General features: G+C 40.2%; 1 protein-coding gene across 1 annotated transcript in view; it reads right to left on the reverse strand.

Moving 5' to 3' along the window:
• Nucleotides 1–205: 205 nt before the first annotated feature.
• The window catches only part of LOC307223792 (cilia- and flagella-associated protein 337-like), a 33,757-nt gene continuing 18,687 nt past the window's right edge, over nt 206–15,275 (reverse strand). Inside the window, exons 17-28 of the mRNA XM_079990095.1 lie at nt 14,329–14,388; nt 13,872–14,034; nt 12,708–12,797; nt 11,316–11,374; nt 10,020–10,155; nt 9,878–9,917; nt 9,078–9,166; nt 9,013–9,016; nt 8,730–8,956; nt 7,682–7,836; nt 6,522–6,610; nt 206–6,087 (exon numbers count right to left, since the gene is read on the reverse strand). Coding sequence (XP_079846221.1) covers nt 5,931–6,087; nt 6,522–6,610; nt 7,682–7,836; nt 8,730–8,956; nt 9,013–9,016; nt 9,078–9,166; nt 9,878–9,917; nt 10,020–10,155; nt 11,316–11,374; nt 12,708–12,797; nt 13,872–14,034; nt 14,329–14,388 — 1,269 coding nt within the window. The 3' untranslated portion in view covers nt 206–5,930. The remainder of the gene's footprint in view (nt 6,088–6,521; nt 6,611–7,681; nt 7,837–8,729; nt 8,957–9,012; nt 9,017–9,077; nt 9,167–9,877; nt 9,918–10,019; nt 10,156–11,315; nt 11,375–12,707; nt 12,798–13,871; nt 14,035–14,328; nt 14,389–15,275) is intronic.

Consider the following 15,275-nt stretch of genomic DNA (forward strand, 5'->3'; position numbering starts at 1 on the left):
GCCTCTGCTCCTTTATTCAGGAAAGGCCACTGTATTGCACTACTGATGCTGAAGTCTAGATCTCTGCATCTTTATTTTGGAAGATATTGGATTTGATGTGGCTTAAATATTGCCACTTGAAGCACTGACCTTTTTCTAGTTGTTGTACTGTTCTAATTTAAATATTAAAATAGAGGTTAGCTGGCAAATTAGTTAATCTTGTTGATGTACCATGAAAACTGTAAGAACCTTGTAGACAAAACATCCAAGGCTTGAAAGGAGCTCATACCAGCAGCATTCTTTGTCATAAGCCTTAGCAACATGACTCAAAATAAAGCTCATGGTCTCCGTGTACACACAGTCCTATATATCATATTCTGTGTTGATGCTGAGGACACTGTTTAAAGTTGTAATAGTATGAAACGTTAGTGAAAGTTTGAAGGCCATAACTGGGGACTCACTCATGTTTTCATTTCTCTTAATTACCTCCAGACTTGCTAATTTAGCTTAATTTTGAATGCTGCCTATGCATGTTCTTTAAATATGTCCTCCTCAGAATTAAAAGTGGAAAATACACACACATTAACTGGTAATTGATCTCTGTCAGTGTTCCTTACTGAAATACTTCTACCATTTCTCTTGGCCAAATTATCTTCTATTTTTGTTTCTGTGTTTAGAAAAGGAACACAACAAAAGTCACAAAATCTGTCAGCAATGGTCCCAAGCATCCTTTGGCATCCATAAAAAACTCAGCCCAAAGATACATTCATGCAACTAATGTTCCAAATTTGCATTGCTTTAAACTTGATTCTACTATTACAGTTTTAAGCCTAAAAAATAATCAAAGGAGATAATAAATCAACTACCTTGAAATATGAGCAAATTGGGGTCAAAAGAACTCGTAATGAACAGACATCCTTCATGAGTAACCCAGTTTTTGGCTTAAATGTTGCCTTTGTCACATTAGCAGAGTTTTGCTTCTCTTTTTCCACAACTACTATGCAAGTTCTATTACAGTATTTTTCAAGTTATTCAGTCATTTCTTACAGTTTTTTGTGCACCAGGTTCCATGCAGGAAGGTTCTCCACTCTTTTTTTGTATTTTTCTCCGCATCTCAGATTTTAACAGATTAGTGAATATTGTAGGCAGAATTTCTTTTAGTTGTGCAATGTACAATATCTCCATAATGTTACTAAATATTTTAGCATTCTCTAGGGTTTCTGTGGTACTAATTCAAAGTGATTGCAGGGTGATAGGCAGACTTCACAAAAAAGAGGCCCTTTTGGAATGCTATCAAAATTCTCTGTCCAGGATTTGACAGGTTTTTTTCTGAGGCTTTGACTTCGGTTGACTTTACCAGACATTCCTGTACTGGACTTCATTTTTCAGGCTTTTAACCATCTTTCTTCAGGGTAGAAAGAAGGCTATGTTGCTGCTTAAGCCATTTTCTGATCTTCCCTTGGGACCATGAGGTTGGACATGTGGAATCCTAGCTTTCTTGTACACTCCTTTCTGCAACTTTCACACCAATAGGTTGATTTTGGGATGGCTGTGAAACAGGATGGTGAATAACAGAGATCTTCATCTGGTCTGTTTAGAAGTACCAGAACAATGCAAGGAAAGGGGGTTTTGTTTGCTTGTTTTAAACACTCTTAAGATTTACTGAGTACAGTGAGGAGGCTTTAGCACCCAAGTGTACCACACCCCTTTCAGATGCCTCAGCAAACTAATTCATCTACTGCCATCTTAATAATGAGTGGTGCAGATGTTTTCTCTTTGTCCCCGATAACAAGAGCTCATGCAAGTGGAATTCCTTGTCAACTGGAAGTAGCCAGTTGAAATTACTCAACATTTAGGGGCAATTGTGGATTCTATCTTTCAAGACATTGTTATTGAATAATAAACGGGATTGGGTGGGAGAAGAAGACGGGGGTCATTCAGTATTCAGTCTTCCATGGATCAGGATCCTTTCTTGAGCTTGGGTCTGTAGTGGATTTCCTACCTCCTTGCCAAGAGATGCTTGCAGAAAACTTAGTGCTTACCCTGTTTTATGCCAATCTGCCAGCTAGATAAAATGCTTGTTTTTTAAAAAAATGTGAAGGGAAGAATTAAACTTATTATTGTGTTAGGCTTTGTACACTGGTAGGTACTTGGAAGCCTGCTTTATTGGGAGGGGTTAGGAGTCACTTTCTCCTATTTGCCCCTGCCATAAGGCTGTCTTATGATACCAGTGGAGCATAACCCAATTTTACAGTGTTTGATAGATAACCCAAAGGAAGTCAAATCACAGATAAGCAGCCAATTACTGTTTTTATAACCAATACCTAGGATAATGGATTATGCAATTTTGCTACATTCTTTTGACCTGTATTTTTCTCTTATATGTGGAACTAGTGATGTCCTTGCAGTCAATTTAGCACAGGCATTCATGGGATGAGACCATTCCTTTGACTTCCAGCAGCTTCAGTGTGAGGTAAACTTTTAATGTGCATATTCAAGCATATTCTGAATTCAGCTTCTGGTACGTCACGCTGACTTCGTAATGACTTACTCTAAACAAATGAATTCTGGATACTAAAGTGATTATTGGTTACAGAGAGCTGTGTATAAAATGTCCAAGCTAGAATATTGATGTGGAAAAGTATGGCAGAAAAGAAAGGTCTGTTACAGCATTAGAAACCCCCTGCTCATATCTTGCGGGATGAAGAATGGTTCCCACCAAATTATTTAAGGAAATGTTGCTCAGATGAGAAAGGAGGTTGTACACTTTTGCAATTGTTCTTTATCCCTTGATTTGTTGCAGAAAAATATTCCCTTAATGAAATGGTACAAAGATGGAACCTTGTTTGTATTAATAGTAATCTAGCAGTGTAGGCATATGGAGTTTGCCCAGAATTCATTCAAAAAGTTTCTAAGCTGGCCTCCCAGGGGTTTTCCACACTTTTCCACACTTTATCTTCAAAGTAGCTTGAGTGCTTTGCAGGGGAAGCTGCTAAATCAAAATCAGCCTATTAAAGTGTGATATATATGTAAAGCCTCTTTGTGAACGTGGACTCTTTCTTTTTGGGATAGAAATGCTAGATTTTTCAATGCATCTGTTTACATTTTACGGCATGGGTTTAGCTTTATACACCTTTCTGTTTCTGAGTGAACATTATTTCTTAGTTGCAGACTATATGTAACGAAAGCACTTTTCATACTTTTGGCTTACGTTTAGCATTTTGAGTAATTTTAAAGTACATTTTACGAGTTAATATACTAGACCATGGACTGATTGATACAGTATGTACCCTAAGTCACAATGGTAATGTCAACTGGTGCTAGAACTCATGAGGCACAGTATCACATGACCAGTAGAGCTAAGTATCTTCTTAAAACACTATTTAAGAATGGATTTGGCCGCTCCAGTTTAGGCTTAGTAGAGGATAGTGCCTTGTGTCTGAGATGAATTTCTTCCCCATCATGTTCCTGTGGTTCATTGTGACTCTAGTAGATTTATCAGTATGTTAGTGTAGTTAAATGTGTCTGGGATGGGGTATTTGCATGCATGAAAAACACATGAGCAAAGTGCTTAGTGAATATCAGGAAGGCAGACTGAGCAGTTTTGCATAGTCTGCTTTTTTTCCTCCTGTCTACTTTCTGCCCACTTCTGGTTGTGGATGATATTGAACATGAGTGATGGGGAAAAAATTAATTAGCAACTTTGTTTTACTCCCCCAGTTTATATGCATGAGTTATCTCTTATCTCACAACAGCAAATTAGTGGTACTGCCTGCTTTTGTTCAGCTCCTATTTTCATCTCCACCTAGCACCAGTAATTATAGTTTTATAGATTCATTATTCATAGTCATGCCACCCACCCACACTTGTCTATAAAACAGTAGCCCATAAGTCTTGGCCAGTTTTACTGGAATGCATCAGATTATTTTCTTGAACCTGTTTAGAATCATCAGGAATTATAATTTCACTCCATATGTCATTTCCTTCTGCATTGATTGCTGCTCATGTTAACTGGTTATTCCTTCATCTTCCATGACCCTTACCTCAAAAAAATGGAACCCACCATTTAAATCAAGGATGATGGGAGTTGTAGTCCCAAACATCTGGAGGGCCGGAGTTTGCCTATGCCTGATTTAAGCAGCTAGTTTCTCACTTAAATTTGGTGTAATTTTAAATTGGCTACAATTTAATTATAGGTATTTATTTAACTGAGTTGGAATGCAGGCCTTGATACTAATTTGGGGGGGTATGAATCCTTGGGGGGCTATGAATAAAAGAATCAGTTGGGTGCCTGGATTCAAAATGCAGGGCTGAATGAACTCTCCAGCAGGGGAGAGAGCCCCCAGTAGCAGAGTTTAAACTCACAAAAGTCAAGCAGCACTATAGCATGGGAATATAGGCTATTAAACCCTTTTCATAACCCATTTAGTTGCATACATCACTCCTTTCTTTTTACCCCTCTGGCAATGAACAAACCACACACTGTTAGTTTAAAAAGCTTTACTTACAAAAAAGTCAGATTCATCCATTTATCCAAGCAGCAGCAAGGAGAAGACAGAATGTACAGAATGAAAACTTCAAACGCGTGCTCTAAGCTTGCTCCTTGATCAGAGAGAGAACAGGAAGAGAAGGCTTCGCTTCCTAGCACATCAGAGAAGAGGGTGTGTGACATAGCCAAGTCTGGGAATACAGCTCTATTTTCTTAACCCATTCATGCAGTAACTAGCAATCATGCATATTATGTTTGACTGCAATTTCCCACAATTTTTTCATCTAAACCCCCGCTCCATTTTAATTCCTAATTGCTACTTAATTTAAGTAGGTATCTTACAAAAATCAGCAGATTAATAGGCCATAATTCACAGTATAAGCTTCTCTACAGAGCTGTTATCCTACAGACAAATGTTGTCGTTTTTTGAGTTACCTTTCTGTATAAGTGGAAACTTTCCTGCTATCTTCCTTTCTTGCACACAGACACAATACACACACAGAGATACCTAAGGTTCCAAAACAAGGCTGTTTTATTTCCAGCCTTGCTTCAGAAGAGCTACTTTAAACAGCAGTTAGAATACCCAAGGCTGCCAGCTAGCAAGTTCAAGTCAGAAGTGTAAAATCATATTATGAAGAATGATCTTTGCAATTTCAAATTCATTTCCATAGTTTGGAATTTGGAATGGGTTCCTGTGAATATATTAAATTAGTATGTACGAGGAGGACAGAAGCTTGCTAAATTGCATTGTCCAATTAAAAAAAACCACCATTTGCTATTTTGTTAGGATAAACTTGTGAATAGCAAAATGGTACTGCAAAGTGACTCCATTTAGTTTTCTCATAAACGTACCTCAAGATACAGAAAAATGAAGGTGTGAATTGGGGAAATCAGTTCACCATAACAAGCTGAAGCTAAAGTCAATCAGCTGCCATGGCCAGGGTTCTATAGACATTTTATATTTAGCAAGTGTTTTCTTATGTAAATGTGTCTCCATGGGGCAGGAGTGTGTTCAGCTTGAATAACCTTATAGCAGTGTTTAAGTATGCAAAGTGTTTATATGTAAAGGGATGGAATCCTTCATAGTGACATCATGCACAAATGGATGAATATGTCAGTTGATTTCCAAGTGGCAACACTAATTTACCAGAGATTGTGTGTAAAAATTTATAATAAATATTTAAATCTACTTCTTGAACCAGAAGTGATGTTCCCCTGAGACTTTTTTATTGTCACTAGTTTCAGCTTAATCTGCTACTGTAATACAATAATTGTTCTAACCAATGGGATTAATGTCCACGAAGAGGACTGATCTCTTAACAGCCATCAAAGTTCTTTGGTCAGAAAAAAACACATCAGCACACTTTATAAATTCTGCTTGCTTTTTACACATCATACATTTGAGAAAAGTTGCTTGGTTGCTTAAAGGCTGCCTCTGCCCTGCAACCTGTCCAAGAAGCTGTTAAATTTCCAACTGAAATGGGTCGTCAAGTTCTGCTGCTAGATTTGGTTTGTGGAAGGCAAGCTGTGTGTCAGCTAACTCACACAGTGGAAGAGAGCGATAAGAATTCATTCGGTTTGCATCATGTTGAATAGGTTTCCACTGGAACTGCTTTGATCTGAAAGATAAATGGTGTGCTGGTTTCTTTCTGGCTAGTAGTTGTAAGAAGGATACTTTTCCAAATGATACAAAATTAAGACTTCTTCCTTAAATTTTGGAAATTAGGTGAGGGAATAGGGAGAGAATAGATTATTTGGATAGCTAGGAGTCTGCAGATCACTTCCAATAATTTCTGGGAAACTACTAACAAGGCACACAAAGGGAATGGTAGATGCAAAAAGCAGTTTTTTGAAATACATGTTGCTACTGTATCAAACACACAGACTGCGCACTTGAGTCTGTCAACAGAATTTAATTTCAGTTGTCCTGTGTCTTTTATAAAGTGCAGCATTCTATTACGCCATGCAAGACTCGCATATCTGTTAAGTTAACCTAGTATGGGCCAGTATGTTGTCGGTGAATAAAGAGGATTTAAATCCAAGTTGTACACACCTGTGTAGTCTGTCTATCTGCCTTTGCTTCAATTCTTCAGCAAGTTCATCATCTGTTACCATCTTTGAAGTGCAAGTGTCCCAAATCATCTATGGGATAACATACCACTCATTTAGGCTGGGCAGAGAAGTGCCCTCAAAGTACACAGGGGGCAATGATTTCCCAGAAAATAAAGTTTTTTGGTGAAACAGCAACTATAATTACAAGGCTTTCCCAGAAGGAAGAAAGAGCTTGTGGGGTGAGTTGGTGACACAATTGTGCAGTATAATTTTAGCTTCGAAGCAAAGGGTGATAGCAGTAGGACTGAGAAAGGGTAATAAAATGGTTGCAAGGTAGTAAATTACTTTCTATAAAACATATATTACAGATCAAATGTTATTTTTTTGTTCCGAAAGTAACAAAGTATTGTGTATAATGTGTTTAGCCATTATGTTTGGTATATTAAAAGAACAGGGTTTTTTAGACAATTTCAAATCAAATTTACTTTTTATTTTTATTTTGTTACAAAGAACTAGAAGCTGCTGGAGCAGGAAAAAAAAGTAGCAAAACCAGGATAAGCCAACATAATAGTTTTTAAATATATATATATATATATATATATATATATATATATATATATATACTGAAAATTATGCTGTTTTCCAGTCCCTCCATGTGTCAAGCAGGCATAAAGCATTCATTTCCATAAAAAGAGCTGAGAAGAATGCAGAGGACCAATACAGTACTCAATGAACACTACATTAAATTTTATCCCATTTTCTGATTCTTCATATTTTTCATTATACTGATCAGAGACTTACAAAAATTGCAGATCTGCCCAGATTGAAAAAGCTATGTAGCTTCACATCTCAAGAGCTATTGAGCTTGGGGATGGGGGGTATACTGTTGAGTATTTCATGGGCTGCAGGCCACTTCATCAGATACATGAAATGTTATCCTTATCAGGAATATAATATACCTGGTTTGGGGACAGGAGCTAGTTGGCAATGAAGCCAAATGCTAATGAAAAGACAAGACAATGGGAGATACTCAGCTACCTTAATTTTTAATCATAGTAGACCTTTCGAAATTAATGGACCTAGCTTAGTCATGCTCATTAATTTCAATGTGTCTGGTCTAAATAAAACTGAAATACTGCCCAGTGATGATAATATTCCTACCTCAGCATCCATCTTGGATTTCTTCAGTGTGTCAAAGGTTCTTGTAGATTCTTGTCCAAAAGAGTCAGAGGTAGTTGCTGAACTCGGGTTGGATTCTGATAGTCCCCATGATGACTTCTCTTTTATGTTCCATGGTTCTCTTTGACCAAATGTACCTTTTTTTAAAAAAGTAAAGTTACTTTAAAATGCTATACTTGACTACCTCAGAATCTTCTCTGTTATGCATATATTCAATTTTTACTTGCATGTAGACAAAGGACTATATCCAACCAAGTTGTCCTGTTAGATAAAAACATCTGCCTGCGCAATGAAATGTCTGCTCCCTGCCTCCCCCAACCAATCTGCTCCAAAGGGTTGGAGAAAACCACAGGACAGATTTGGGAGGACAACAGGAGAGTAAAGGAAGAAGTCCCATTGTGCAGATGGAAGACCTGCTAACTGAATAACTTGATTGGATACAACCCAAAATAAAGCTTTCAAAAAACCCAAACCACTGTTACAGTCCTGGGGAATGAACAACCACATAAGAACATAACAAGAGCTTGCAAGATCAGTCCAATGGCCCACCTAGACCAGCATCCTGTTCGCATAGTGGACACCTATGAGCATGCCTGTGGGAGACCTGCAAGCCAGACCCGAGCACAAGAGCAATCTCCAGCCCTATGCTTTCCAGCGACGTGTGCAAAAGCATTACTGCCTCAACCGTGGAGGAGAAGCAGTAGCCATCATGGTTAGTAGCAATTGATAGACTTCTGCTCCGTGATGATGCGGTGGTGATGGTTCCGTTCCAGATGCAATCAGAGAAAGTTTGATGTGGCAAAAACAGGATCGGGGTATGTGGGTTGCAGACAGATCATGCAGTGTGTGTATAGTTAATCAGTTTGTGCGTGCAACACCTCCTTATTCCTGGGTCCAACAAGTGTTAAAATGTAAGCCAGGCTAGCTTTGTGAAGAGGTAGTTGCCTGGGTGATGGGCCATTAAGAGAACATAGGATTAAGGGGGCTCTGTGCAATACAGCAAATAGGTAGGGCCCCTCCCTCAACTCACAGATAGAACGCCAAAAGCCAGAGTTTAGAGTTGAGTTTGGTTGTGTTGTGACCGAGAAGAAAAGCAGAAAGACAGAGCACGATGTTTGATTTCTGTTTGAATTCAAGGCTGCTGCTATGGAGGAAACAATACTCTCTTGGGTTGTTGATGCTGTGAACCCCTCCACTGTAGGCTTAAGTTGTATATATGTGTAAATAAACCATATATCAAAGAAACCACAGCTTCCACTGTACCTCATTACCAAAAGGAAACATGAACCCTGGATAAGCGCCTGGAATCTCACACTGCTGGGTGATTGGAGTGGTGTGTAACAATGTATATGTATTTCCATGTAAAATTAAATCTTACCTATATATTCCCCTTTTAGGCTCCACAACTTTGCATTATAGTCTAAAGAAGTAGTGAGGAGAAGCTGGTGCTCATTCATAAGGCTGATGCTACTCCATTGGAAAAAGAAAATGGGTTTAGTTTGTTATATTGACAACTGCTCTGAAAATAGGCACTGCTGTGGAATTTCCTTACTCTCTTAAACATCTTGTTTCTCAAGTTTTTTCCACAGCTAGAATGGCAATACTCGTAGAACTCCTCAATGCCAAGCCATACCCACATGCCCAACAACCGACATCATATATGATGTTACGTGTGGGGCAAATAAAGATGCAGTTGAGCCAAAAGGGGGTTTGTACAAAGCCCTGTACATAGTGCCATACACAATACTTTGCCAGCGCAGACAACTGTCTGATGCTCGGGACTTGCAAAGCACAGTGCTGATTGTTGTGGCTTGCAAGGCACCCTGCATGGTGCTAGGGAAAAACAGTCACCTAATGACATTGTGGTGTCATGTGCCTTTCAAATGTTGTTGTGATGTTGTGTGCCTTTCAAAGTTGGCTCACGGGGATGGGGCGGGGGGAGATAAGCACCCAATCCACTGGCTGAATCCAGCTCCCCACTGCTCTTCTACAGGGTCTGTGCTTTCTTACCCAAGCAGACAATGCAGGCAAAAGAGCTACACTGCAGCAGTTCCTCCTGCCACCACCAGTGCACCATGAGAAGGGGGCCTAAGACGTATGTAAAGGGAGCTTGTTCCGAATGGATTTGCCAGCTCCTAATCTTTCCGCAGAGGCCTTTTGTTTCTCAGCGTGTCTTACCAGGTTATGCTGCAGTTGTGAGTGTTCCAGCTGTGAAGTACTATTTGAAAAGAAGGAGGAGGGGAGACTAAGGTAAGGACATACTGTACACTTGGGAGCAAATATGAAACATTTGGGTTTTGAATAAAAATGTTTCTCTTACAAACTGGTGGCTTGGCTTCTGGGCCATTAATGGCATATTCTGCAATGTTCCAGATATAGAGAAAGCCCAGCTGGTCTCCTGCACACAAGAGGAAGTCCTTGTCATCAACTGCCACGTCACTGACTGTGGATCTCGACTGCAAGCAAGGAAAAATAAATAAAATAAATAACAATCGTGTATGCTGGATTGCAGAAGCTTCAATACTGTACTAAAGTTGTGGCGGAAATGCATTATTTTATTTTTACTCTCAAGAGGGAGGACTAACAGCATAATTCTGTGATGATGTTCTCAGAAATAAATTCAACCAAGTTCAATGGAACTCACTCCCAGCCCTGCCTAGAAGGGTGTGTTGGATTGAAGCTTCCTTGCACTCTAAGGAGCACTTCGTTACTTGTGTCACTTTTGGTGAATGATTAGTTTTGCATTTCAGTTGGTGCATGTGGTGAGATTTTAAGTGCAATTTCGGCACACACAGGCAAGAAGTGCCTACATTTAAGGTTGCCCTTAAGTCAAGCAAACATGTGAAATGCATGTATCCAGCCCAACTATCAATAGGCTATTGTTTACTCTTTATTTTGATTGCACATTATGTTACATATTGGGTTGATTCTAATGTAATACCAACCCATGGTTTTGCGCTATGTAAACAGGGTTGTTCGAGGGGATAGGGTTGTGCATGCCCCATACTCTGTATCTCCTAAAGTAACCTGTTGCCCTCAGGGAGGGATACCACTGAGAGTCAGCTCTCAGTCTATCTAGCGTCTGTATGTGGAAGCAGCAGGGTGGCATCTTGTCCTTTGTCTCTGATCGCAAAATGCCCTGGGCTAGCACTGTCTCTGGGTTCACCTTGATGCTTAGACTACCATCCTATGAAAAGTCAGAAGAGGATACAGGCAAATCCCTAATGCACAGAGCAATCCTATGCATATTTACACAGAGGCTGACCCTACTGCATGCAACGGGGCTTACTCCCCCAGTAAGTGTAGCTAGCAGGGGAAGGGAACCTATGACATTCCAGATGTTACTGGACTCCAGCATGGACGGTGGTCCGCACAGATAGGAGTTGTGGTCTAGCAACATCTGGAGGACCACTACCTACCTAGCCTTGCTGTTTAGGATTGCAACCTAAATGAATGTGTGCCACTTCCAGTTATGACTTATTTAAAGATCTAGTTCTTATTTTGTTTGTTTCCAAACTGTTAGGAATCTCACAGCACTAATAAAAACATACAGAGGCCTTACAAATGGAAATTAGCAACATATAAAACATTTTTCCAGAAAATGAGCAGCACTTACACTAGAGAAATAAGCAAAAAGTCTCCCACGGCCATATATATTCCAGAATGCAATATAACCTGGGAGAATAACAGCAAGCACGGTATCAATAACAGTATCACAAAGATGAAAATGAGATTTTCTGCATTCCCCCCTTAAAGTAGAAGTCTGCCCTGTGGTTGGGGGTGGGGTGGTGAGTGTTGGTTTTCTGCTAGAAACTCTGAAACCTGATTTTTTTCTCTGTACTGATATGTTCATTCTCACCCTACAATGGTCACACAATAGGCTCTATACTAAGACTCTTCAGAAAGCTTCTACAGAGTAACATCCTCCCACAAATCTAGGTACTGTCGCAAGGCCTAAAGCCTCTTCCCAATATGCAGTTGGCACAAGGAAGAAATTTTGAGTTGCCTTTCTTAAGAAAGGATCTCCCTTGCTAAAACACCTGTTTGATCTGAGTGCTTCTTTCAACAGCACTAATCTTAAGAGGCATTGCCTCTTAAGTGTCAATGGTTGAACAACATCCTCTTAATAATATTTTGTATTTGGGTATCACTCTCAGGTGCTTCAAAGTGCTTCCTGTGCATTAGCTAACTGTCATCCTTACAGTAACCATGTAAATCAGGATTATTCTCTCCCATATTGCAAATGGGGGGACTAAAGGAGAGAGGGAGAGACTCTTACCTAAAGCCATTGAGTTAATGGCGGAGGTGAGCTTTGGACTGGGGGCTCCACCTGATTCGTAGCTCAGTCTCTTGGCCACAGTGCTACACCATCAAAGTCACAAGTGCTGCAACTTACGACAGCCTCAGGTGCCATCGGGGTGTTTCCCCCCACCTCCCTGCCATGCTTGCCTGATATATGGATTGGGAGGAAAGCTCTAATGGCTGCAATGGGAGTTTTTTTTCTCCCAATAACAATAGTCGGATCACATCCACACCAACATTTAAAATGCTTTGTTTCTCCTAAAGAATCCCAGGAACTTTAGTTTGTTATGGGTGCTGGGAATTATAGCTCTGTGAGGAGTAAACTGCAGTTCCCAGATTTCAGGGGGTGGGGAAGCAATGTTCTTTAAATGTATGGTGTGAGGAATGCAGCAAGGTTGAAGTCCCCAGCCTCCCAAACCACCTTTCACACAATTGATAGTTGTATGAATGGTGTCCTGCCTAGCCTGGCCCTGAAACACCCTTTGGAATGCAGCCCCTTGCACTGCATTGGCAGCTATTTTGAAGGGTTCCCCAATCACTGAGCAGGTTTTTGGTGAGCACCTGGAGCCGTGAGAAGAATATGGGATCTGAGCATATGTAGGCCTCTGAACCCCAACCCCACTCTATCATCTATCTATCTATCTATCTATCTATCTATCTATCTATCTATCTATCTATCTATCATCTATCTTACTTTTATCTTTACCTCTAGGTCCACTAGCCACTAACATTGCAGCTGTTTTCTTCTTTTCCAGCCTTGATAAGAGGAAAATGATTTTATTGATGGTTAAATCCTCTGGGAGGGGACAAAAAGAACCATGAAAGCATTTCCAGCACAATCCAGCACAAAGTATTTCCACAATCTCACACCAGCACAGGATATTTGTCAGCAATGCATTTCACTGTTGCAATCTGTAAAGCCAAGCCCAGCTCGCCCAGGTACAGTGGGAGACTCCACAAGACACTTCCTCTCACACACAGGTTTGTGGCGCCATCAAAACTAGCAAATTTATTACTGAATAAGTTCTTGTGGGCAACAGGCCACTTCATCAGATGCATGAGGTGTTATCCGCAATTGATGGCACAGGTACATATACCTGCAGGTACACAGAGGCTGGCAATTGGGTGACATTTCCATTGTGTGGACTCTGCGCTCCTACAATAAACTCTCACAGGAAGCACCCTCAGTCCAGGCTTGAGATGGTGCACATCTAACATTTACCAACTATGTGAGCAGGCAGGGAGACAGGTGTCAGTAGTGGAGGCAGATGGAGGCCACCTGTGCATATGATTACCACTCCTTGGAGAGCGGCTTTAATTGTTCTGTGTGGGAGGATGTTGCCATACCTCAGGTAAAGGTGTAGCACTTTGTCACATAGTAAAATTTGCTTACAGCTTCCTCAATCTACTTGGTTCATCTTGTGATTTTAAAACACACCAAATGACTTGGGAGTCTAATTTCAGGGCGGCTTTTAACTCAACATTTTGTACTTGGAAATGGAGACCCAAATAAAAGACAACCCTGTGTGTATCAACATAGCCATTTTCCCCTTTAAAATATGTAGAAACAGCAATGGGGGCTGGAATTTGCACATACTGTGTCTGTCACGCAGAATAATATTTAAATGGCTTCCAAGTGGTTATTGCCTGGTCAGCTAGGTTTGTGCAGTGGTTGTAGCTCACCGTGCAATTTACTCCAGTTACCACAGATCTTTTTTTTAGCATTTGTGTTGGCACAGACAAGAAATCCATTGTTAAAACATTTTCATTACTGACACTGTACATACTTCGTTTTTCACTTCTCTCACCACACCTTGTGAGTTCTTTTAAGCGTTTATTTTAACACAGCAAAAGGTCTAATCCTACTCACCTGTTTCTCCTTCCCTTGCTGCTCTGTCTACAGCATGAAGATGGCTGCAGAGATGTCCCGATACCAGATTCCATATGAGAACTTCACCATCAAAACTAGAAGTGGCCAAGAAATGTGGAGGACATGAAGCTACACATAAAATATCATCCTTGTGGCCCTGTTCCTGCATGGTGCAATGGCAAAGTGGTCATTATCATGCAGTCATTGCCCTATCAAGCACACATGGGGTGTATCTTATGCTCTAAACTAAGAGTAGAGAATCTCTGGCTCTCCAGATGTTATTGGTCTCCCAAGTCTCATCAGTCCCATCCAGCATAGCTAACGGGAAGGGATAACAGATGTTGTAGTTTAGCAACATTTGGGTGGCCCTGCTCTGCTCTAAGCAAATTCATGTAGAAATCTTTTCAACTTTTATTCATGTTTAACTACCATTTCTCACTGCAAGTTAATATCTTACCATACTTCTAATCCAGTCCAGTTGTGGGTATGAGCCTTCAACGACTTCATCATCAATATCCTGAAATTAAAAACTTTTCAGTTCCATCTTTGGTTCCAGAGATTCATAATTCTTTCATGGATAAACAAATTTATTATTATTTTTTTACTTAAACATAGGTTAATAATGTGTGTCAAAGCAGTGCTACTGGTACTACTCATATTTCTAGAAAAAGCCAATGCTGGAGCTATAGAAACTGAAAAATATTGTCAGACAACTTTGCCTTTCATTCACATCCATGGGGTAGGCAGGATCAGCTGTAGACACAAGACAATTCTGATTTGGGGTGGGGGAGCCATATAATAGAGATTAGAAACATAATAACAGCCAACTGGGTTAGACCAAAGATCCATATAATCTGGCATCATACTTAGAAATGAGCATAGGAAACTGTTTTATACCAAGCCACAAAATCAATCCAACGAGATGTGTATTGTGGCAGCAGCTAACCTTGGTTTCAGACAGAAGTGTTTCCTAACCCTACTTGGTGACTGAACCTAGGACCTTCTGCACATAAAGACTGTGCCCTGTCCCTGAGCTACAGTCATTCCCCAAAACTTCCTCCAGTGACCCATCAGATGCCTCGAGGAAGCCTACATGGGATATCTTGAAGGAAACACCCCCCTTCCAGTTGTGCTCCCTGGCATTTGTTAGAAGCATTCTGCCTTTGAACATGTAATTGTCATTACTAATAGCCTCCAATAAACCAGTCATACTTATGCACATATAGACATCACACTTTCTGTTCATGTCTGCAGTATTAAGAGGGAATGGGAACTGTTCATACTACTCAAAGAAGTCATTGGCTGTAAGGAAAAGCTCTATGAACTGATTGGAAAAAAAATTTCCAGAAACCTGCTCAGACAGGTTTATCCTGAACAAGGCATTCTCCATATTAGATGCCTGTC

The sequence above is a fragment of the Podarcis cretensis genome, assembly GCF_951804945.1.
Source record: "Podarcis cretensis genome assembly, chromosome: 9".
Lineage (NCBI taxonomy): Eukaryota > Metazoa > Chordata > Lepidosauria > Squamata > Lacertidae > Podarcis > Podarcis cretensis.